At 57.7% G+C, this 24,182-nt stretch overlaps 1 protein-coding gene across 1 annotated transcript in view; it reads left to right on the top strand.

The window, feature by feature from the left end:
- Nucleotides 1-501: 501 nt before the first annotated feature.
- LOC144933993 (DENN domain-containing protein 2B-like) overlaps nucleotides 502-24,182 on the top strand; it is a 38,499-nt gene continuing 14,818 nt past the window's right edge. Inside the window, exons 1-14 of the mRNA XM_078859387.1 lie at nucleotides 502-590; nucleotides 1,407-1,665; nucleotides 2,286-2,807; nucleotides 4,340-4,775; nucleotides 5,535-5,666; nucleotides 6,142-6,313; nucleotides 7,402-7,701; nucleotides 8,994-9,090; nucleotides 9,989-10,033; nucleotides 10,653-10,837; nucleotides 11,038-11,147; nucleotides 11,950-12,019; nucleotides 12,694-12,771; nucleotides 22,523-22,663. Coding sequence (XP_078715513.1) covers nucleotides 585-590; nucleotides 1,407-1,665; nucleotides 2,286-2,807; nucleotides 4,340-4,775; nucleotides 5,535-5,666; nucleotides 6,142-6,313; nucleotides 7,402-7,701; nucleotides 8,994-9,090; nucleotides 9,989-10,033; nucleotides 10,653-10,837; nucleotides 11,038-11,147; nucleotides 11,950-12,019; nucleotides 12,694-12,771; nucleotides 22,523-22,663 — 2,553 coding nt within the window. The 5' untranslated portion in view covers nucleotides 502-584. The remainder of the gene's footprint in view (nucleotides 591-1,406; nucleotides 1,666-2,285; nucleotides 2,808-4,339; nucleotides 4,776-5,534; nucleotides 5,667-6,141; nucleotides 6,314-7,401; nucleotides 7,702-8,993; nucleotides 9,091-9,988; nucleotides 10,034-10,652; nucleotides 10,838-11,037; nucleotides 11,148-11,949; nucleotides 12,020-12,693; nucleotides 12,772-22,522; nucleotides 22,664-24,182) is intronic.

Consider the following 24,182-nt stretch of genomic DNA (forward strand, 5'->3'; position numbering starts at 1 on the left):
GTGCTTTCTCCCTCGTGCTCTTCCCGCTGCGTCTTCCCCCCTTTCCGCGCTGCGCTGTTCGGCGACGCGTCTACAGGAGCGACGCCCGGGATTGCGACCGGTTCTCACCTCGCTTCATTAAAGGGCCGGCACGCCGAGCGGCCAGCAACAAACAGCACTGGCGGGGGGGGGGGCGGTGTGGGGTGTCAATGGCGGGTGGTGGCGGGTGCCAACCACGCCGCTGAGGCCGGGCTCTATCGACGCTCCGGCGACGCGGCCGTTATGAACCACGTGTGTCCGCAGGAGCGGCCTCAAGGCGGCGGCGGCGCTGAAGGCGTCCGTGGGGGGCCGGTCATGCGGAGCCCGCGGCGGGGGGGGGCCCTGCACGGCGGAGCCCCCCCGCTACGTGAGCTCCGCGCTGCAGGCCCGGCCCCGGGGCCCGGCCGTGCTGCCCCCGGAGCAGCAGAGGGGGGCTGGAGCAGGAGGAGGAGGGGGGGCGGCGGGGACCCCTAGGGGACCCGTGACCCCCGCGGCCGAGGTCACCGGCGCCGGCTGCCCCCCCAAAACGGCGGAGGGTGCGGTGCCGAACGGCGTCGCCGTGAAGAATGGAGGTGAGCCTTTTGGGTTTTTGGTTTTAGGTTTTAGATGTTTGGGTTTTATTTCGGGATACGGGCGTGGACGCGCCACTCCCTGCATTGCACCGGATCAATTGTAACCGTTCGCAGCTTCGGATCACGCATGCACACACGCACACACACACATACATACGGGGGCCATTTGACCGTACTTAACTGCACTGCCCAGCGTCGGTTGGTTGGAAGGGGAGGCCGTCTCTTGGGGCCGGTTCGGACTCGCAAGCGATGTTCGCTACGGCGAGGCATTGAACCCGGCCGGATTCACGGTTGCGGAGTGTTCGCCCCTTCGCCACCGCTCATTTTGGACCTCGATGACTAAATGAGTTTAAGAGTCTCTGTGTAAGTCTGTGGGTCTCTGTGTAAGTCTGTGGGTGTCTATGTAAGTCAATGGGTCTCTGTGTAAGTCAATGGGTCTCTGTGTAAGTCGATGAACTCGGTATGTACGTATGTTTGCATGCGGTATTTCGTGCACCGGACCACAATTAACCTGGGTTCGATTCCCCGCCACGAGCAACATTAGTTGCGAGTGATATCTGCATTGGTCATGGGCCCCTCTCCTCGGTCGACCAAACCTTCACAGAATACCCGGCGTATCAAACGTCGCCACTGGGGAGACAAAGGCGGCCGGGCGGATGCGGTGCCGGCACACACCACCCCGTCGAGCCCACGCCATCGCTCCTCCCTCCACCGTCGCTCGATAACGCCACTTGCCCCAACAGCCTCGTGCGGGCTACACGGCTCGACCTTTGTCTGTGTAACGCCCCCCCCCTCCCCCATATGGCTGTCCCGCAGCGACGGTCCCGGCCGGCTCGGCCACGGGGGAGATGGCACGGGCCCCGGCCGGGTACCGCGTCTCCATCATCAGCCGCTTCAGCGTCACGGGCGGCGGCGGCGGCGTCGCCCGCGCGGTCACCGCCGCCCCCCCCCCTCGAGGGCGCGAGGGGGGGGGCGGGGGGCCCCCCACCCGGCGAGGGCAACGCCTTCCCGGGAGGCGACGGCGCCGGCGGACGAAGCGACGGCGACGCCGGAGGTTGCCGGGGAGCGGAGAACGGTAACGGGAGTCGACCCCCGGGTTTTGCGTTTTGCTGCCGGCGTCGCAGCAACGAGTGGGCCTTGAAGTGGCTTGGGGAGTGGGGATGGGGGGTGATGACAGATGATGAGCCAGCACCGCTAAGGGTGTGGGGTTGGAATCCGGGTTTAAGCCGCACGTCACTAAAGTGGGGGGTCTCAAGGACACCAGTGACTCATAGAAACTCATGAACTCACATAGAGACCCATAGAGTTACACAGAGAGCCATATACTCGTATAGACACCCACAGATGTGCATAGGGACCCATTGACTCACACAGAGATCCATCAACTCGCACAGAGATGCACAGCAATCACATAGAACGAATTGTTCGCCGGCGTGAAAACTCAAATGATAACAAGAAACGTACGTGTGTGTGTGTGTGTGTGGTGTGTGCGCGTGTGCTTGCCCGTGTGTGTGTGTGTGCGTGGGTGTGTGCTTGCCTGTGTGTGTGTGCGTGCGTGTGTGCTTGCCTGTATGTGTGTGTATGTGTGCATGCGTGTGTGCTTATGTGTGTGTGTGTGGTGCGTGTGCTTGCCCGTGTGTGTGTGTGCTTGCCCGTGTGTGTGTGTGTGTGTGTGCGTGCGTGTGCCCATCCCAGGCGGCGTCCCTGCCCCGTGCCCGGGCGCCGGCGCGAGCGTGCGCCTCCGTGCCAGGGACCCTGACCGCGCGTGCCGCCACCCTTCCCCCTCCGACGCCGCCGCCGCCGCCAGCACCAGCGCCGACTCGAAGCGGCGCGAGTCGGTGCTGCAGCGCGTGCGGACCTTCGAGAAGGCCGCCAAGGAAGGCCTGGCCGGCTCGCCCGGCCCTCCCGCCACCTCCGCCGCCTCCGGTGCCGGCGGGGCAACGGGGGCAGCGACCCCCCTCGCCTCCCTCCTGCAGTTCCCCGGGAACTACTACAGCCCCGACGCGGCGCTCGTCCGCAGGATGGAGTCGGCGAGCCTCTCGCTCGGCACCGCGGACGGCGGCAGGGGGAGGTTCGCGATGGGCGGCTCGAGGAGGAGGGGGGAGCGCGGCGGCGGCGGCGATGACGACGCCAGCCCCACGGAGACCGGGTGGAGGAGAGTGAGTGGGGAGTCGCTGCTGGATGACGTCGAGGCCACGCTGGGAGCCTCCATCCTCGGTAATGGGCGATCAGCCTCCCCCCGTGTTCGCTCGGCGGCCGTTGAGAAGCGACCGCCGTAGTTCGGCAGGGTTAGGGATGCCGAGTTGAAATGTCACGATGGGTTTTTTTTTGTCTTCGTTTGTGAAGTCATCGGTGACTAGGCTGACGATCCCGGCTTGATTATAAGTTCTGTCCATGTGTTTATGGGTCTCTGTGTGAGTCTATGGGTCTTTGTGTAAGTTGTTGAAAACTGACCAGGGACCATCACATCGCTAAACCTGAGAACCATGGACTGCTGAACCCCGTGACCTCCCGTTACGCTATCTGAGACAACTCTCTTGCTTATCCCAGGCGTTGGTACATGACGTTTGGAAACTGTTCGTCAGACTGCGAATGCTTCTCGCAGGGGGAGAATGCAATTGAATCGCTTGCATTTCAAATCCATTCCCTCCCATTGAGCGTTCAGTGGGAGAGTGTAATTGTTGTCCGAGTTTCTCAAGGGTTGACGAATTATCGCAATTTGGGGTGAAAATTGTATTGTTTTTTTCTTGTGTTTATACTATTCCGTTGTTCTTCTTGGTTCTTTTGGTAAAGTCACGTAGAAGGGAAATAATAAAAGAAAAATTTAAATAAAATAATATTTTATTTTATGTTTTATTTTTATTGTATTATTATTTCATTATTTCCCTTCTACGTGACTTTACCGAAAGAACCAAGAAGATGAATACCTGCAGTCACGAAAGCTTTAAATCGAAATTTATTCCGTTGTTTTTCATCTTTTTTATATCTCCTTCGTAATTGTTTTCTGTCCGTCTGGTTTTTGTGTTGTCTGCGTTTGCAGATGGGGCGCAGAAATGTGTAGCGAGACGCACAACCAAGTGTGCATATGCAAAATAAAAATAAACCATCGGCACTTCCTGAAGCACTGCATTGTGGTCTCCTCTTGTTGAGTGACCCTGACTGACAGCGGCTACAGCAGTGACACACAGGCTCTGGAGCGGTGCCGTCCTAATCACGACTCATCGGCACAGCGCTAGTCAAGAACGCTCACAATTGTGCTGGCAGTGATCTAAGAAGAGAGAGGACCACAATGCTTTTCTTCGGGATATGCTGATGTTTATTTTTGGTTGCGAAAAGGCCGTGTGATTTGTGCGCACGTTTGTGCCTTGTTCGTGGTTTTCCAGCCTGCGCCGTTATTCGGTGGCTATGACGGCGGCGTGTTTGTAGTCGCCTACAGGCTCGACCGTCCGTGTTCTTGGCACCAGCGCCTGCCTGAATTGTCCTCCTGTCCTGTGTACTCTCCAGTCTGCGTGGTGTCACGAGTGTTGCACCGTTGCTTGGGGGCTGTCTGCTGTGTGCGTCTCATTCGATAATTTACACTGTAACACTAACCCTAACCACAACCGTAACCGCAACCCTAACCGTCACCTTACACATTGCGGTGAGACTGACATGTGTTGCAAGCCTCCAAGTTGTGCGTCGTCGCAACCAAACTTTTACGCTCGCCGAGCATCCCACCGATCATTGCCGTGCCGACCCGCTGTGCCCAGACGGAGCGTCGCTCAGGCCCACGGCCGCCGCCACGGTCTCCTCGCCAGCAACGCCGCCGCCACCATCGCCGGGTTCGTCATCGGCCTCGCCGCCGAACGATTTCGCCGCCTCCGGCGCAAGGTCGGCAGCCGCGTCGGGGGGAGGGCCGGGGGGCGGCGGCGTCATGGCGGCGTTCACGCCGATCTCGGTGAACCCCGTGCCCAAGCCGCGGCGGACGTTCGAGTACCACGCCGAGCGGACGACGCCGGCACCGGGGGCGGTGGATGGCGCCGGGGAGGAGGGGGACGGAGGGGATGGGGAGGAATCCGGCAGCGTGGGGGTGGGATGCCGAGTAGGAGGAGAGCGACTGCTGGAGGAGACGCCCGTGGTGTCGCGGAAGCCGAGGGCCGCCCGTGGCAAGAGTCGGTTCGGCAGCGGCGGCAGCGGAGGCAGCAAGTGCGTCGGCGGCATTAGCGGTCACTCGCGGTCACTCGCTTTCACTGGCGCGCACAAAGAGATACGCTCCGTTGGAGGGCTGCACTCATCATTTGGAGTTTATCTCATTTACAGAACGAGCATCCGAAAGCGAGAGATATTATTTACACGTGTGTATGTATGTAGGTTGAACTTCTGTTGCACCGTATGAAGCCAACCGTGCTAATCGGAGGTGCGGAGGGAAGAACAACAAACTAAATACAAAGATTAGTTCGAAAGAAAAGCTTTTTCAATGTGTCCTCGTGTCTATGTACACGTGTGTATGTGTGTACACGTGTGTATGTGTGTACACGTGTGTATGTGTGTACACGTGTCTGTGTGTACACGTGTGTATGTGTGTACACGTGTGTATGTGTGTACACGTGTGTCTGTGTGTACACGTGTGTCTGTGTGTACACGTGTGTCTGTGTGTACACGTGTGTACACGTGTGTATGTGTGTACACGTGTCTGTGTGTACACGTGTGTATGTGTGTACACGTGTCTGTGTGTACATGTGTGTACACGTGTCTGTGTGTACACGTGTGTACACGTGTCTGTGTGTACACGTGTGTACACGTGTCTATGTGTGTACACGTGTCTACACGTGTCTATGTGTGTACACGTGTCTACACGTGTGTATGTGTGTACACGTGTCTATGTGTGTACACGTGTGTATGTGTGTCCTCGTGTCTATGTACACGTGTGTATGTGTGTACACGTGTGCGTTCCTTCATGGGCAGGAAATCTCTGGAGGGCAGTGAGACCCCGAGGGATCGAGGTGAGGGGCTCCCGCCCATCGGCAGGAAAAACCCGGAGCGGAGGAGCGCACACGGGCGGAACGGCTCGGAGGAGAATGTGTACGAGGATATCGTCGGTAAGGGAGCTGCCCCCCCCTCACCCCGTCATCATAGGTGCCGGCCTTAATAAACTATAAAAAAACGATTAAACTATTTTTATTTCACCAGGTTAGGCCCACTGAGCTGTACGGCTCTTTTTCAGAAGTGACCTTGCTATCACAAATGGATAGCTCAACGGAGTTCGCTTATCATCATCATGGCGTGGCAATGTATAGCAGTAAAATAGTCTGAGCGTGTGATGTTGGTTCTAAATGTGGAGAGATAAAAAACAGAGGACCCGGAAAAACATCCACGCGTCCAAGGGGATAGAGAGATACACTGCAAACTCCAAATATACAGCAGGCATCGTCAGGGTCGGGGTCGAACCCACGAGCTCCTGTGTACCGGGCGAGGCACACAGGAGCTCTGATAGGGGCCCCTACCGGCTATGTATGTCCACCCGGTGGGAGGTGCGGGGGACTTTACCTGTGTCTGTGCATGGCGGTGGCGCCGGCGTCGCTGGGGGAGCGCCAGCAGACGCGTCGCGGGAGAACCCCTACGAGGACGTGGAGCCGCACTGCTTCTTCACGGGGCGCAAGCGGGCCTTCTCGTCGCGCAACGGGCGCCGCTCCTCCGCACAGCGGCCCTGGGGACAGCTGCGCAAGTTCTCCACTCCATCGCCGGTATGCGTGCGCGCATGTGTGTGTGCACACGCCTATGTGAACGTCTCTTTGCGTGACAACAGTCTGTTAGGGCTATACGGGGGATCTTTGTCTTTGGGGAGTGGTGGCGCAGCGGTTAGCGCTACGCTGCGCGACGAACCCGGCCACCGGCGTTCGATTCCCGCTCACGGACAACATTGAACTTGTCCTGGGCTTCCCCGAGGTCAACTCAGCCTTAAATGAGCACCTCGGTGCGGTTTGTGTAAACTGGAGACAAAGGGCGGCCTGCCGTGATGGCCGCGGGCACACCACCGCCACATTGCGCCGTGCCGGCCTCACCGGGCGCTGCTGAGCGCGGTGTCCCTGGGTTCGGCCGAGCGCCGACAACCCCCCCAAGAGTGGGTGGCGCAAGCCGTGGGCGTCCCTCGCCGGCGTCTCAACACCGTGGGGGGGGGGGGGGGGGGGTAGAGGCCAACCGCACGAGCCGGTGGGACCAGGCGAGAGAAGCGGAATTAGAATCTATCTTTAGACGGGAGGAGGAATCTGGTGAGCTATGAAGCTCTTTTTCACAGATGTCCAGTCAGGGGAATGGGGTCAGCAAAGTTACAGCAGCAACAATAACAACAATTAGCAATACAAAAAACTAAAGGAGTGAAAAGTAGAGAAAACGTAAGCAAGTCACTAAAAACTAAATAACGTTTATTAGTAGAAATTGCATAGGTAGATGCATTCCTGGCGATTTTTCAACACTCAATGCAAGCTTGGGCAAGGCAATAAAACAGCAACAGTCCCAGAGCACACCGAGGCAACTCGTAGTCTCTCAATGAAATTGCACATTCAAGTTGAAGGATCGAGACTGCAAGCTGGGGGTGGTCATCAGAGTCTCAACAAATCACAGCATCGGGTGTCGCTGGAGAATCGAGCGATGATCCAGGGTTGAGCGTCAACTAAAACCCCAAATATACAGGCATCGTCAGTGTCAGGGTCGGGATCAAACCGACGACCTCCTGCATACCAGGCGAGGGATATAACATCTACTGGCCACCGTGGCGCCAGTGACTCACCTCCTCTTCCACATCGTTTCCCGCCCCCCCGCCCCTCTCTCCCAGAGCCACCGCAGAACCCAGAGCCTCATGGGCAGCTGTCCCCACTCTGCCTCATCGACGACGGCGGCGGCGGCATCCCCATCGTCGCCGTCGGGGGCGGTGGGGCTCAATGGGGGCGACTCGGAGGGGCGGCGACGCCTGCCGCTCAAGAAGACGCTGACGGAGCCGGCGATCGCGACGCTGGTGGGGCCCCGGCGCTCCCTGGGCGGGGGGGGATCCCCCCGCGGGGGGGCCACGGAGGACACCGTGAGCACGGCCAGCGACGTCTCCTTCCGGCAGCAGCACCCCCGCCGTGTGCCCAAGGTAAGGGGGGGGGGCGGGGGGGCGGTGGTCAGATGTTATCTCCGTCGCCTGGTGTGCAGGAGAGCGTGGGTTCGATCCCGACCCTGACGACGCCTGCTGCTGCTGCTGTATATTTGGAGTTTGCTCTTCTCTCTCTCTCTATCTCCTTGTGATCGCGTGGATTTTTCCCTTGGTCGTCTGCTTTTTCCCTCCACATTTCGAATCAACGTGTGCGATTATAGTATTTGGCTGCATGATGTGTGAATGTATGTTGAACTACTATCGCACCGTACAAAGCCAACCGTGCTAATTGGAGGTGCGTGGGAACAACAACAAATTGTTATTTTATTTCTATTATTTTTATAATTTTTATTATTTATTTTTATTTTTACCTACGTGACTTTACCGAAAAAACAACAAACTAGACACAAAAAGCAGCGTTTCCACACGACAAGCCACTTCTTTGAGCTCTCACTCGTTGCCAGGTGGCTTCTGAAAGAGAACTACGTAGCTCAGTGTGGGCTTACCTGGTAAAATAAAAAATAGTTGAGTTTTAGATGCGGGGGGGGGGGGGGTGAGGGAGCTATGACCTGGCGTCTAGGCTGCTGCTGCTGCTGCTGCTGTTGCCACTGCACACAGAGAGGGATTGGCCACCGCGTGCGGCCCCAGTTGCTCCCCAGATGGGATCAAAAGGCGAGCGGCGGAACTGCCAACTGGGGTGGTGGGAAAGGGATGGAGAGGGGGGGGGTTGGGTCGGTGGGGGGGGGCGAGACCGGAGCCAGTAGCCACGTGCTTTGCCTTAAAACCACACGGGCACGCGCGCACACAAAGACAAAGGTCCACCGTGTAGCCCACCCCACACAGGGTCCGGGGGCAAGTGAAGTGCCGTTACCCTTCACCTGCAAAGGCCGGCACGGCGCGCAAAGTACACGTGGCGTGTCCAGCACCGCCCCGCCTCGGCTACCTTTGTCTCCCCGGTGCTGAAATTATTATTATAACAAGGTAACCGTACCATAGATGTAACAACACGTAAGGATGCGCATTGAGCTGGTGGTCTGGGCAAGGCTGGGAACCTTTGCACGAGCAACACCTTTGCTCCTATCGCTATTTGTTTGTTTGTTGTTGTAACTCGCTGTGACCGGAGGACATATGTGGAAAAGAGCTTCACGGCTCATCAGATTCCTCCGGCAGTCCAGATAAAGATTCTGAGATCCGTCCTTTTTTTTCCGGCCGGCGATTGCGCTGCGACGAGGTTCGCCCCGTCGCTCGCCCAGCTGACTTTCCCTCTCCGCTCGTCTCTCCCCCTCCCCAAGATGGTGCAGAAGATCAACGAGGTGTTCACGGCGAAGCGTGGGAAGAAGCGCTGGAGGAAGACCTCGCCTAGCAACGCGGAGACCGCCTCCCTGCGCGGTGAGCCCCGTCGTCGCCACGGCGACCGCTCCTTGTCACGGTTGCCACGGCCATCGTGAGCCACAAACGGCGTCAAGTCAATGGGTCCCCCATACCATGGACTCCCGCCCCCCCACCACCCTCCCCCCCCATTGGACCCCCCTCGTTCCAGTTTTGCGAGTTCACCACGACGTCGGTTCGTTCCGTCAACCCACCATCGCGTGTGTGCCCTTCGGAGATCTGATCCGGTACCTGGCCTTCCTCGAGGTCGACTCGGCCTTTACGTGAGAACTCCGCCTTTGTCTCATTGGGAAGACAAAGGCGGTCGGGCAATGTCCTGGTCACACTACCTTCTCGTGTGCCGAGCCGCCGGCCTTCATAGGTGCTGCTCTTCGCTAACAGCACTTGTCCCAACAGTCTGTTGAGGCCGTACGGGGGGGGGGGGGGGGGGTGATCTTTGCTTTTGTGCTCGTACACTTGACGTAGCGTCGAGAGGAATGTGGTCCTGCTCTGTCTGACCTCCATCCCCACCCCAACCCCGTCATAGATCAGCAAACCAAGGGCAACGCAAATAATTAACAATTAGGAGCCGATATTTCACGGGGTTATTTTCTTCCAAAAAATTCCAGCGCGCGTAGCTTTCCCATCGTTGCTCGACCGTGAACTCTGACCCCTTGCGATTACTTCACGGGAAGGTGAAGCGTGGGGGGGATGAGCGATGGCCACGGCCTCGTGTGACACACCACCACGAGTTTATTTGATGTTTTTTTTAAACTCCACATTCCTATGGCAGGGTGCAGTTTATTCAATGGGGGGACGGTGTTGACAGTGGCCATGTAATGGAATGTCATGCGACGTCTGTTTCTTCTGCTGTTCCCCCCCCACATGCCCCCCCCCGCTCACCCCCACCCACGGTCAGGCGACAACAGCGAGAGCGATAGCGACTCGGACGATCACAGCAAAGGTGCGGCGTGAGATGGCCCCGTGGTGGCGTTGACACGAGGGACGGTGACGGACGGACGTGACCCTGCGGACTGCTGCCCATCGCACACAGAGACGACGGATCCCCCGTGTAGCCTGAACACTGTTGGAGCAAGCGCTGTTTGCGAGCACCTATGACAGCCGGCACGGCATAGGAGGGGGTGGGTGGCCAGCAACCACCCCCGGCCGCCTTTGTTTCCCCAGCGGTGATGTTTGTTATCCACCCACCGCCAGGTACGGATGAAAGGGCCCAGCTAACCTAGGGGAAGCCCAAGCTCGGTATAGATATTAGTCACTGATGTTGGCCGTGAGCGGGAATCGAACTTGGGTCACCGGATTCGTAGCACGGCACGCTAATTATTACGCTCTCGCTACATGCCCACGCACACACATGCATATACGCAGTTTTTACGCACACGCAAACATTTACGCAAGAACGCACATCCCGGCTAGATTATTACGTGCATTACAATCGACCGATCGATCATCATGGTGCCCATATTTTACTTTCAACCGCTCCCCGACCACCACCCCCCTGCTCCCCCCTCTCCCTAAGCCCCGTGACCTCTGACCTCCCTCCCTCCCCATGGTGTGGCGAGCAGAGCACGCGTGGAGGCTGGTGCGCATGGCGCGGCTGCGCGCCCGCACACGTGGCCACCGCACGCTGGAGCGCGAGCTGCTCGAGTGGCAGGAGCGCCAGCTGTTCGAGTGCTTCCTGGTGGTGGCGCTGCGTGCCAAGCCGACGGGGCGCGGATACCAGCCCGAGGTCACCTACCAGTTCCCGAAGGTACGTGAGCACCAGCCCAGGTCACCTACCAGTTCCCCAAGGGGCGCGCTGGTTGTGTTTATGAAAACTCAAGAGAAGAGGGTCGGAGTCTCGTTCGCGCGGGGACGACCCGGCTCACCAGCAGGCCTTGTGCCCCCCCCTCTCCACCTACCCCGGCGTTGTGTGACGTCACCCGGGGGATGTTTGTCTGTGACGTGAAGCTGGAGCGCCTGACGAAGGAGGTGCGGGAGTCCGAGGAGAGGATCAAGGCCATCCCCCAGTTCTGCTTCCCAGACGCACGTGACTGGGCGCCCATCACCCACTACACCAGGTGGGGAGGGGGTGTCTCACTGTGTGTGTGTCACCGTGTGTGTGTCACCGTGTGTGTGTCACCGTGTGTGTGTCACCGTGTGTGTCTCACCGTGTGTGTCTCACCGTGTGTGTGTCACCGTGTGTGTGTCACCGTGTGTGTGTCACCGTGTGTGTGTCACCGTGTGTATCTCACCGTGTGTCTCACCGTGTGTGTCTCACCGTGTGTGTGTCACCGTGTGTGTGTCTCACCGAGTGTGTGTCTCACCGTGTGTGTGTCACCGTGTTTGTCTCACCGTGTGTGTGTCACCGTGTGTGTCTTACCGTGTGTGTGTGGGGAGCGGTAGTGTAGCGGTCAGCGTGCTGCGCTCCGAACCTGGCGATCCGAGTTTGATTCCCGCTCACGGCCAACACCAGTGACGATTATTTGAACCGGTCCTGGGCCTCCCCTAGGTTGACTCAGACTCAAATCAGTACATGGTGCGGTGTGTAAAAACATCGCCACTGGGGAGACAAAGGCAGTTGGGCGTGGTGCTGGCCACCCACCCCCTCGTGTGCCGTGCCGGCCTTCATAGATGCTGCTCGCTAACAGCACTTGCCACTTCAGCCTGTTAAGGCTATCTGGGGGATCTTTGTCTCCGTTGTTCCGTGACCCCAGTCGGAGAAACTTCGACACCTCACATGACAGCCTGCCGAACGTGCACCTAGCCTGGCACAAGCGCTGTGGCGACATCACCGCCACTGGCTGGCCGTTGTGGCTGTTGTTGTTGATCTGTGTTGAGCCGTGCGGTGTTGACACGCTTGCCCCGTCCGGCCGTGCGCAGCGAGATGTTCTCCTTCGTGCTGACGACGAGCGACGGGAGCCGCCGGTTCGGCTACTGCAGGCGTCTCCTGGTAACCGCCGCAATCATCGCAACCGCCGCAATCATCGCAACCGCCGCAATCATCGCAACCGCCGCAATCATCGCAACCGCCCGCAATCTTCGCCAGCACCACAATCATAGCAACTGTCACAACCACGGCGCAACCACCGCAATGTCGCAGTCATATCTGCCGCAACCACCGCAATCATCACGGCCACAACCACCGCAACTGCCACAACCACCACAACTGGCGCAATAACACAACCACCGCGATCAGCATCGCAACCATCACAACCAAACCACGACAACCACCGGAACCAATGGAACCATGAAATCACGGCAACCACTGCAACTACCCACAATCTTTTGCAACCGTCGCAACGACCGAAACCTTGCAGCGGCAGCCAGGGTCGTCCTGATGGGGGTGGTGCAGGGCTTGGGGCAGCTTGCACCGTGTGGGCCGCGACGCCTTCAAACTAAAGCGGGAGTGTGATATCAGACGCCGTCACGTCGAATTGTGGGGCCCCCATCGAGGATGGCTCTGAGCGCAGCAGGAGAATGGCGCTCCCGGCCTGCGAATGCGAGGCAGCATGTTTCCCCGTGTTTCCCCCACGTGTTTCCCCGTGTTTCCCCGCGTGTTTCCCCGCGTTTCCCCCGCGTGCTTCCCGGTTCCCGAGCGCTGCGCTGCCGTTTTGTGTCTCGCAGCCGAGCGGCAAGGGGCCGCGCCTGCCGGAGGTTCACTGCATCGTCAGCCGCCTCGGCTGCTTCACCCTCTTCTCAAAGGTGCGCGGGGGCGGCGGAGAGGGAGAGTGGCAGGGTGGGAGATGGAGTGGGAGAGAGAGTGAGTGGGAGAGTCAGTGAGTGAGTGATTGGGAGAGTCAGTGAGTGAGTGAGTGGGAGCGTCAGTGAGTGAGTGAGTGGGAGCGTCAGTGAGTGAGTGAGTGGGATAGTCAGTGAGTGAGTGAGTGGGAGCCTCCGTGAGAGAGTGAGTGGGAGAGTCAGTGAGTGAGTGAGTGGGAGAGTCAGTGAGTGAGTGAGTGGGATCGTCAGTGAGTGAGTGAGTGGGAGCGTCAGTGAGTGAGTGAGTGGGAAAGTCAGTGAGTGAGTGGGATAGTCAGTGAGTGAGTGGGAGAGTCAGGGAGTGAGTGAGTGGGAGAGTCAGTGAGTGAGTGGGAGAGTCAGTGAGTGAGTGGGAGAGTCAGTGAGTGAGTGAGTGGGAGAGTCAGTGAGTGAGTGAGTGGGAGTGTCAGTGAGTGAGTGAGTGGGAGCGTCAGTGAGTGAGTGAGTGGGAGCGTCAGTGAGTGAGTGAGTGGGAGAGTCAGTGAGTGAGTGAGTGGGAGAGTCAGTGAGTGAGTGAGTGGGATAGTCAGTGAGTGAGTGGGAGAGTCAGGGAGTGAGTGAGTGGGAGAGTCAGTGAGTGAGTGAGTGAGTGGGAGCGTCAGTGAGTGAGTGGGTGGGAGAGTCAGTGAGTGAGTGGGAGAGTCAGTGAGTGAGTGGGAGAGTCAGTGAGTGAGTGAGTGGGAGAGTCAGTGAGTGAGTGTGTGGGAGAGTCAGTGAGTGAGTGGGAGAGTCAGTGAGTGAGTGAGTGGGAGCGTCAGTGAGTGAGTGAGTGGGAGCGTCAGTGAGTGAGTGAGTGGGAGCGTCAGTGAGTGAGTGAGTGGGATAGTCAGTGAGTGAGTGGGAGAGTCAGGGAGTGAGTGAGTGGGAGAGTCAGTGAGTGAGTGGGAGAGTCAGTGAGTGAGTGAGTGAGTGGGAGAGTCAGTGAGTGAGTGGGAGCGTCAGTGAGTGAGTGAGTGGGAGCGTCAGTGAGTGAGTGAGTGGGAGCGTCAGTGAGTGAGTGAGTGGGAGCGTCAGTGAGTGAGTGAGTGGGAGCGTCAGTGAGTGAGTGAGTGGGAGCGTCAGTGAGTGAGTGAGTGGGAGAGTCAGTGAGTGAGTGAGTGGGAGAGTCAGTGAGTGAGTGGGAGAGTCAGGGAGTGAGTGAGTGGGAGGGTCAGTGAGTGAGTGAGTGGGAGCGTCAGTGAGTGAGTGAGTGGGAGAGTCAGTGAGTGAGTGGGAGAGTCAGTGAGTGAGTGGGAGAGTCAGTGAGTGAGTGAGTGGGAGAGTCAGTGAGTGAGTGGGAGAGTCAGTGAGTGAGTGAGTGAGTGGGAGAGTCAGTGAGTGAGTGAGTGAGTGGGAGAGTCAGTGAGTGAGTGAGTGGGAGCGTCAGTGAGTGAGTGAGTGGGAGCGTCAGTGAGTGAGTGAGTGGGAGCATCAGTGAGTTAGTGAGTGGGAGCGTCAGTGAGTGAGTGGGAGAGTCAGTGAGTGAGTGAGTGGGAGCGTCAGTGAGTGAGTGGGTGAGTGGGAGAGTCAGTGAGTGAGTGGGAGCGTCAGTTAGTGAGTGAAAGTGTCAGTGAGTAGGAGAGAGTGAGTGAGTGGGAGAGAGTGATTGAGTGAGTGGGAGAGAGTGAGTGAGTGGGAGAGTCAGTGAATGAGTGAGTGGGAGAGTCAGTGAATGAGTGAGTGGGAGCGTCAGTGAGTGAGTGAGTGGGAGCGTCAGTGAGTAAGTGAAAGTGTCAGTGAGTAGGAGAGAGTGAGTGAGTGGGAGAGAGTGATTGAGTGAGTGGGAGAGAGTGAGTGAGTGGGAGAGTCAGTGAATGAGTGAGTGGGAGAGTGGAGTGTGTTTGCGAAGGACGTTGCTACTGTGCAGTTGGAGGCAGTCACCCTCCAACAACAGCGGAGGACAGCGGAGCAACGCTCACAACAACCCGCGGAGCGCCGGGCGTATAAAACGCAGCGACATTCGTAGCACTGTGCGCTCACCACAGCGCCCCGCCGCCCCCTCACCAACCCATCGATGTTATCGTCGCGCGGAACTGTTGAAGACTTCACAGGCTAAATGGTTGCTCCACTCAGTAGGGGGTGGTGGTGGTGGTGGTTGAGAGCTGGGGGCTTCCGCCTCCCGGGGTACAACACCCAGGAGGAAGAGCCACGTGTGAATGCATCGTCTCGAGTGCCTGGTGCGGTGTTGTTCTGATTATTATTATTGTAATTATTACGCAATGAAGTTGCCCACTGATCGGTGGAGGTGATGGCTACCACGGGAGACGGTGTCTGAATGACAATCCACGTGACCTCCCTTACCCTCCCTTACCACCCTTACCCTCGTCTTTGCGTCCCCTGTGTCTCTGTGTCTCTGTGTCTTGTGTCCCAGTGTCCCCGTGTCTCTGGATCAGTGGCGGCTGGGGGCAGGGGAGCCTCTCTGCAGTCCAGATAATCCCCCAGGGCATCTCCACACTGTCGCAAAGCCAATGACAAATCAAGGCCACAGGAAGTCCAGGAAGTCGGAGGGGGGCTGGGGGTGGCGGGGTTGGAGAGTATAGTGGCAGGGCAATGGGGGGAGAGGGATAGTGGGGGGCTAAAGCGGGTAGGGGGCCGCTTTCAGTTAACCGGTGCCCCCTCCCTCTTCTCATTGGCCATGCCCCCCCCCCCCTGCGATTCGCTGCGTTGTTGCCATTCAAGAACCAATTTATATTTTAAAAAATATTCCGCGTGACCCAAAAGTATTTTTTTCGTCGTTTTCACCGAGCCAAAGCTCCACCCAGCTCAAGCTTGACTCGCTATCACAGAGTCAACTGTGTGGAGCGCGCCAGTGGCCCCAGGTGGCCGCTGAAATCACGAGACCCGACCATGCGACCGGCGAGAGGCAGAGAGAGACAGAGAGACAGAGAGGCAGAGAGAGAGAGCGAGAGACAGAGAGAGAGAGACAGAGAGAGGCAGAGAGAGATACAGGGAGAGAGAGGCAGAGGAGCGCGCGCTTGGCTTGAGAGCCGATGGACAAGGGGTCCGATCCGTCAGCTCTCTCCGCCACCCCCCCTCGCTACAGCGTGGGGGGCTCTTTTATCCGAGCGCTACTCCACCCCCCCCCCCACTCTTCTACCGCGCATTTTAGCGGGGGGGGGGGGGTGGTGAATGGGACGCTTCGTAACATCGCGAACCACCTGCTCCGGATTGACGGCTGCCCTGGTTGTACTGGACAGGTCAGGTCCTCGTTTAGCGCGCTAGGAGATGCGTCCCTACACAGTTTCGCGTTAAGCGAAAACAAGTCTCCCCTCACCCACGTAAGTAACGTGATGGTAACAGTAATGATGGTGATGGTCACGTGTGGCGAGATTCCGCCGGCTGACACGAACTGCCTCGCGGGACAAATAACCGAGTGTACGCCTCCGCGTCATTGTATCACTCCGCTCAGCCACGCAGCTCAAGAAAGTAGTTCGCCGTCAACCCCCGAGACCCTGCGTTCTAACGGGGAGGGGGGGGTCAAAGCGATATCGCGTTAAGCGAGGACTTGCCTTACTGGTTTGCGCCGAGCGTCTCGTTTCTGGTGGCGTGGGGGGGGGTGTGGAATTCTCTGTACGACCCTTGTGATGGAGACACCGGGCCCGACACGCGGGCACGTGGGGGTTGCGATGAGGCGGCGGACTTGCACTCAGAGTGGTTCACGCACCCAGCAATCCGAGTGCGCGCGCGTGTGTGTGTGCGTGTGTGCGTGTACGTGTGTGTGTATACGTGTGTACGTGTGTGTGTACGTGTGTGTACGTGCGTGTGTGCGTGTGTGCGTGTGTGTGTGTACGTGTGTGTGTGTACGTGTGTGTGTGTACGTGTGTGTGTGTACGTGTGTGTGTGTACGCGTGTGTGCGTGTGTGTGTGTACGTGTGTGTGTGTACGTGTGTGTGTGTACGTGTGTGTGTACGTGTGTATACGTGTGTGTATACGTGTGTGTGTGACAAAACGTGCGTGTGACAATACGTGTGTGTACATGTGTGTGTGTGTGTTTATACGTGCGTGTTTGTACGTGCGTGTGTGTGTTTCCGTGTGTATACGTGGGGAGCGGTGGCGTAGCAGTTAGCGCGCTGCGCTACGAATCCGGCTACACGAGCTCGATTCCCGCTTACGGCCAACGGTCCCGGACCACACCTAGGTCGACTCAACCTCAAATGAGTACCTGGTGCGATGTGTTAACATCGCCACTGCGGAGACAAAGGCGGCCGGGCGTGGTGCTGGTCACCCCAGCCATTCTCGAGCGCCGTGCCGGCCTTCGTGGGTGCTCGCCAACAGCACTTGCCCCAGCAGTCTATTAAAGGCTATACGGGGGACCTTTGCCTTTGTGAGTCTGCTCAAGTGGGGGTGAGTTGGCGAGTGCTGGGAACCCATCGGCGCCCGATTGTTTTCTCGCCCGGCGGCTGCTGCTGCTGCTGACTCACTCCACTGACTCACTCCACTGACTCACCCGACACGCGCCAGTCTGTCAAACTCGTTCACTCGCTCGAATCGATCGCCCTGCAGCGCTCGCCCCGTCGTAACCCCCTGCCCCCCCTCCCCTGCTCCCCCCCCCCCCCGTGCCCCCCACCTCGCTACGGCCTGATTCACTGCAGCCAGAAACGACACAGCCTTGCTCCGCTGAGCTCAGAACGGCCAGGTTCAACCCCACAAACCAGGTGCGAAGGCAAATATCCGGCCCCTTGCTACCTGAGATGCATACATGTTATTTGGCACGATGTCCGACGTTTCGTTTCCCGGAGCTTCAGAATGACACCGTGTACGAACGACGCGCGGCGCGAACAACAACAAAAACAACCCACGGCTGCCATGCCTCCGACTCTGCCTAGACCCTCGTGTTGTTTCTGTCCTGAGGGGTGCCCCCCCCCCGCCCCCGTCTGTCTCAAACATCAAAGAGGTGGGGGGGGGACATCTGGTGGTCTCAGGTGTGGCAGGCGCGAGACGCCGTGGTGACGTCGTCACGCCCTCACCGTCGCTCCGTTCCTGTCCCGTCAAATTACTGCGGCGCCGAACATCGCGCGCGGAATTTTTGTTGTTGCCGTTGCCCGGCGGGGGGCGGTGGGGGGGGGCAAGGCGAGCCGCTGACTCGGTCCCTTCCTTCGCCTGCCACGCGGGAGGGACGTGGGCTCGATCCCGGATCACCCCGACGATGCCCCCTTAGTTGTGTTGCTTTTACAAGAGCTGCTCTCAATGTCCGCGTGATGAGCAAATTGGTTGAGCGATCGTTTGTGGTCAGGTCGCTTCTGAAAGATAGCTTAGTGGGCCTTACCCGGTAAAAGAAAAAAATGTTTATAGTTTCTTTTAGTTTCTAGAAAATATTTAGAATCCGCGTCTTCTCTCTCTCTTCCCGTGTTGGTGGCGTGGATTCTTCTCCGGGTTCCTCCGATTCTACCCCCCTCCCCCCCACATTTATAAACGACACGCGTTTAGATTATACGGCCGCCACTATAAATTCCCACGTGCGATGATGATGACGACGACGATGATGATGATGTAATCCACTTCGGTGAGCTGTCACGTGTGGCCCCAGGCCTCCTCTGAAAAGAAGTAGCTCGTAGCTCAGGTGCGAGCTCCACCTGCTGAATAATTTAGTTTTTCATTTATTTATTTTTTTTCCTACGTGACTTTACCGAAAAAAACAAAGAGTATGAATCCTTGCAGTCACGAAAACTTCAAATCTAGAATCAATGACGACCCCTTTTATTGATCCCCGAGAAGAGCGTTGCGGGAGCGCGATCGGAGCGCGACTGGGAGGAGACGGGGGATGGGTGGGGGGGTTGCCGCCGCCTTGGGACGTTCGGCCGATCCCATTGCGACTACGACGACGAAGGTTTTTTGGGGCTCACGAAAGGCGGGGGGACGCCAAACCCCACGTGATGGGGTTGGGAGAAAACCCAGCCGGGCACACGGCGGGGATGGAGGTGGGGGGAGACCGCCCAATGCTCCGCCGCACGGGTAGATTAAATAATCTAAATGGAGGAACTCTTCTCTTGAGCCGAGTCGCGAGCAAGTATTAACTCTCGATGTTTGAAATAAGGAGCGCTGGCATTTCCTGGGGGGTCCTGGCGCCGTGCGCGGATCTGTGGCGTGCACACACACAAACGGACACACACGGACACGCGTGTACGTGTGTGTGTGTACGTGTGTGCACGCCTGGGATAGAGGCAGGGCGGAGGGGGGTTGCGCTATCAAAAGCAGCTGGCAGTGAATTACAAAAAAAAAATTAAACCGGAACCAGCGACTCCTAAAGAGCACAGCCTTCCCTACGGCCCTGTCCCCCCCACCCCCCTCAGCCCCTCCCATCCCCTCCCATCCCCCCATCCTGCTCGCACGCTCCCCCCACCCCTCCTCCCTCCATCGCCCGCTCCTGAAATCGCCCCCCGCCCCCCTTGCGGTCCAAATCAGCTCCAGGTGACGTGGGGAGTTCACGAGATGCCTCCTTCCTTCAAAGCCACAACCGGCACGCACACGCGCACCCACGTGCACGCGTGCACCCACGTGCACGCGCACGCGCACACACACGTGTTCGTGTGTGTGCGTGCGATGCAGACAGAGAGGCCCACGCGTAGCCAACACGAAACCGTTGGGGCCAGCGCTGTTAGCGAGCACCCAAGCAAGGCCGGCACGGCGCAACGTGCACGGCCGCTGCGCCACCGCTCCCCGCGCATTGTCATTGCACAAGTGTGTAACATGGCACACGTATACGTACATACAAAGACAAAGGTCCCCCGTATAACCTTAACAGACTGTGGGGGCAAGTGCTGTTAGCAAGGACATGTCACACACACACGTAGATACACATGACGCACGTACACACCATGCACACACAGTGCACACGAACAGTGCGGACGTGCATCACGCATGCATATCTCACGCACACATCAAAGACACATTATACACACACCATACAAACGCGCTTCTCATTTAAGGCAGAATCAACCTAGGGGAGGCACAGGACCGGTTCAAATATTCACCACTGTTATTGCTCGTGGGCGGGAATCGAACTCGGGCCGCCAGGTCGACGACGTTCCGCAGTGCGCTCACCACTGCGCCACCGCTCCCCACGCACACACGCACAGGCACACACACGCACAGGCACACACATGCACACACCGTCACACCCCCCCCCCCCAAACGGGGGCGGATGTGCGTGCTTCAACATTGGGTCCCACAAGATGACCCGCACCACGGCATGCGCCGCAGTCGATCCCACGGCAGTGAGACTCGGCGCTGGTGACACTCGCGCCTTGCAGCAACAAGGGCCTGGGTTTGACTCCCTATCACGGGCGTCTTTCTTTTTTTCCAGTTTGTACGTTCTCCCCCCCCCCCCCCCGGTTCGGTTCGGGCACACTCTGGGTCATTTGGCCACAGGACCGCTGCTGCTGTGAGCGGCTCTCCATCCGTTTCCTCGGTGTATTCTGGTTCCCTCCCAGAACTGGTATGCATGTACGTTGGACTTCCTTCGCACCGTACATATCTAACCATGCTAAACGGGGGTGAACGTATGTTTGTTGAACTTCTTTTGCAGCGTACGTAGCCAACCGTGCTAATCGGAGGTGCGGGGGAAGGACGTTAAACTAAAACGCAAGAAACAGTTCTCGCTGAAGAAACAACCGTGCAATGCAATTGGTATTGGCCAATAAATAAATCCCATTAGCTGGGGAAATTAGCTGCAAATTAATTGGGATTCGTACGCGAGCAGCAGCAACATCATCAAAGCCCCCCCCCCCTCCTCCCTCACCCATACTGTGACAAACGTGGCAAGACTCCAGAAGAAGATTCTTGAGACTCGGCGAGGCTCTCCTGGGCAAGCAAGCGGAACGATAATAATAGCGACAGAGGAGACGCACACGGGCCCCTTGCTCTGGAGTGATCGTCAGCCATGGGCATAACCACCATCATCATCATCATCGTGCACATTCATTCATTGTCCTCATGCAGTGGTCATCATCCAATCACCATCGGCGTAATCACACTTCACCGTTGTAATTTTGCGATCGTCATGAGCATTAACTTAACGTGGAATTAACACGATGCGTGATAGTTTTACGTCACTCATGAAGTTACTCATCACACTGCATGGCCATCGAAGGCGCCACCACCGCCACCACCGCCACCATGGTCGATGTCGTCGTCGAAGCGAAATGAGATTGTTTTCAAGTGACCCGTCATCATCGTCTCGGTATCATCATCATCTCGGTATCATCGTCATCGTCTTGGTATCATCATCACGACCATCGGCTTTCCATCCATCGGCGGCTCACGTTCTCACAGTCGTCACTTTTTAGGTCAGTTCCTAAAAAACGTACAGCTGCGCCGGGTGTTATTTTTAGAAACTCCAGCGTCGACTTCCAATTCTAGCCACGAGTAAAGAAATAAATAGGAATAATAAAAATAGTAGTAGTAGTAGTAATAATAATAGCTCCCGGGTCGGGGTTCTGGGCGAGACCCAGGCCAGAAACACCCCCCCCCCCACGTCGCGCGCTTTCCTGTTTGCAGTGCGTCTTCCTGTCTTTGTGTGTGTCTCTCTCTGTGTCTCTGTCTCTCTCTCCCCTCTCTTCTCTCGCCCTCCCCTCCCCTCTCGAGTCTCCCTTCCCACAACCCCCCGCTCTCAACTCCTTCACATTTCCCCCTCGTGCTGGGTTTGTCCCCTCCAAAATCTGTCTCCGCCGCTGGGGCCTCGCAGCGGCTTTTGGCGCGACCATCGAACAAAGGCGGCGGTCACCGCATCGTCGCGCGGCACTTTCAGATACGCTTCTGTGGCCGTCTGGAACGCTCTTTCTTCCGATATTAGGAGCCACTGGAGCTGTGTACTTTTAACTCATCATCATCTAGATCGACAAACTAATTTATTTAGAGCAGCTTGTTGTTGTGTTTAGTTTGTTGTTCTTCCCACCGCACCTCCGATTAGCACGGATAGCTACGTACGGTGGTGCGAAAGAAGTTCAACATACATACAAAGGCGTGAGCATGTGATCTCTGTGTATTGTGGCCTTAGCAAACAGGGTGAGGGGGGGGGCTTGAGCGGGGGGACCTCCATAACCACCCACAAGGTTGTGAACCTCTGGTTCAAGACTCCACCTGGGGCAGGGCTCTTCATTGCAAGGCCCGTGGGCCGCTGGCGGCCTGTAGTGCGGCCCCCTGACAACTGCCAACACGTGACAACATCCCCACAATCATCATCATCATCATCGTGCTGCTGTCAAACCCCCAATGGTTTCAAATGTGTGGCGGCCGTCACACTGACGATGTCTTTGCCACTGGAAAGAAAGGTTCCATATTGTAGCTGCTCACCCCGAGCTCCCAATGCTCTGAGAGTGGCGTTGTCTTCGTGCTGTTCGCCTTTTGGCGTCATCCTCTGGTCGAGCACTTTGAGACGAGGCTCGAAAGAAAGCCGTCTCTGGTGTGGACCAATCAGTTTCAAAGACAAAGCCTCATATATTATATCAGAGTACGTTCTTTTGTGTTTGCATGTTCACCACAATTACGTGTGGTTAATGCAGACAGGATTCCTTTGAAAAATGTGATTCTGTTTGGTGTTATAACATCTTAACACCACTGTTTTATTACAAGAAAGAGTAAAACCTATTGTTTTATGTTTCCATGATGATCATGTCTCTGACTGATGAGTGAAGAACATTGACCCGGGGCTTCCTTCATGGCTGTGGTGATGATGTCATGTGCCCCCCCCCCCCCGTGCCCCCCCCCCCCACCGCAGATCCTGGACGAGGTGGAGAGGCGGCGGGGGCTGTCGGCCGCCCTCGTCTACCCGTTCATGCGCGCACTCGTGGAGGCGCCCTTCCCGGCCCCGGGCCGCACCGTCCGCGTGTCGCTCTTCCTGCCGGGCGCCGGACACGAGGTGAGGAGGGAGGCTCCGTCCGCTGCTGGATGGCGAGGGCCTGCGACCCGCGTGGGGCTGGCGGGCGGGGTGGCGGGGGGGGACGTCACGGCGTCCTCCGTTGCGCGTCAGGGGGGGTCGTGCGCCGCGAGGTCCGACGTTTCGCTTCACCGCCCCACGCGCGCAAGCGAGCTTTATTGAGAAATCCGAGAACCCGTTGCAGCGGAAAATCCGCGCCAGTATTGTACCGTACTACGGTGAGCAGCATAGCGATGTGATTAGACAAGAGGAGCCACGCTGCTGTATAATCGCCTCGGTGCGACCGTGCGAGACAAATCAAAGGTTGGAGGGCCCCACCTGACCGATTGCCGCACCATCCCCCCCCCCCAGCTGATAATGTCGTGACTACGTCACTGGTTAGTGCGGTAGGGGTCAGTGCCACCTTTGTGTCTCCACTGCTCACCACGCTGCTGATCAAAGGACACAACGCTTGAGTAGTAATAAGAGGCGGAGGTGCCAATTAACCGGAGCCGCCTGCCGCTGGAGACGAGACGGAGGTGCCGCGCCTTGGGCCACGTGGTCGACGCCGGCCCGAGGGCGACCACTACGCAGGCCAGGGTGCTTATTTAGTGTCATTATTTTAAAGTGCTCCTTTGAGTGATTTATATCAACGCGTTTATCTCCCACTACTTATCTCCAAATAAGACTCGGCCGTCCGGACGGGGTCAGGGTTTTAGCCCTGGAAGGATAAGGCGAGCAAAACTTGACACCGCAGAACGACAACAACAGCAGGAGCTGCAGGAGCGCTGCAGCAGCAGGTCGTTGTGCACAGGAGAACAAAGCTTTTGTGTTTGAGAGGAGGCCGACCTGAGCGGTCGAATGAAGGGAGATGCGTGCATTGCGGTGGCCGGCGGTGGTGCCCACTATACACAGACGACGATAACGCGCGGATTGGAAAGCGTTACGATGAAGCTGCCAGCGGTTATCTTGCTGTGTCCTATGATCAGCAGCGTGGTGAGCAGTGGAGAGACAAAGGCGGCACTGACCCCTACCGCCCTAACCAGTGACGTAGTCACAACATTATCAACTCGGGGGGGGGGGGGGGTCTCGCACGGTCACACCGAGGCTATTAACACAGCAGCGTGGCGCCGCTTGGCCAATCACATCACAGCCCATGAGACGGATGAAGCAGCAGCAGTGTGATGGGCACAGACACGAGTTCCATTCCCGCTCACGGCCGCCAACATCAGTGACGATTATCTGAAGCGGTCCTGGGCGTCTCCTAGGTCGACTCGACCTCAAATGAGTACCTGGTGCGGTGTGCAAATATCGCCAGTAGGGAGACAAAAGCGGCCGGGCGTGGTGTTGGCCACCCACCCTCTCGTGTGCCGTGTCGGCCTTCATAGGTGCTGCTACTCGCTTCCCCTACAGCCTGAACAGTCTGTTACAGGCTATAGGGGAGGGGGGTCGTTTACAGAATGTATCACACAGACGAGGCCTCTCCACCCTCGCATTCACGCCCCCCCCCCCACTTTCGCTC

This window comes from Lampetra fluviatilis, chromosome 8 (assembly GCF_964198595.1).
Source record: "Lampetra fluviatilis chromosome 8, kcLamFluv1.1, whole genome shotgun sequence".
NCBI lineage: Eukaryota > Metazoa > Chordata > Hyperoartia > Petromyzontiformes > Petromyzontidae > Lampetra > Lampetra fluviatilis.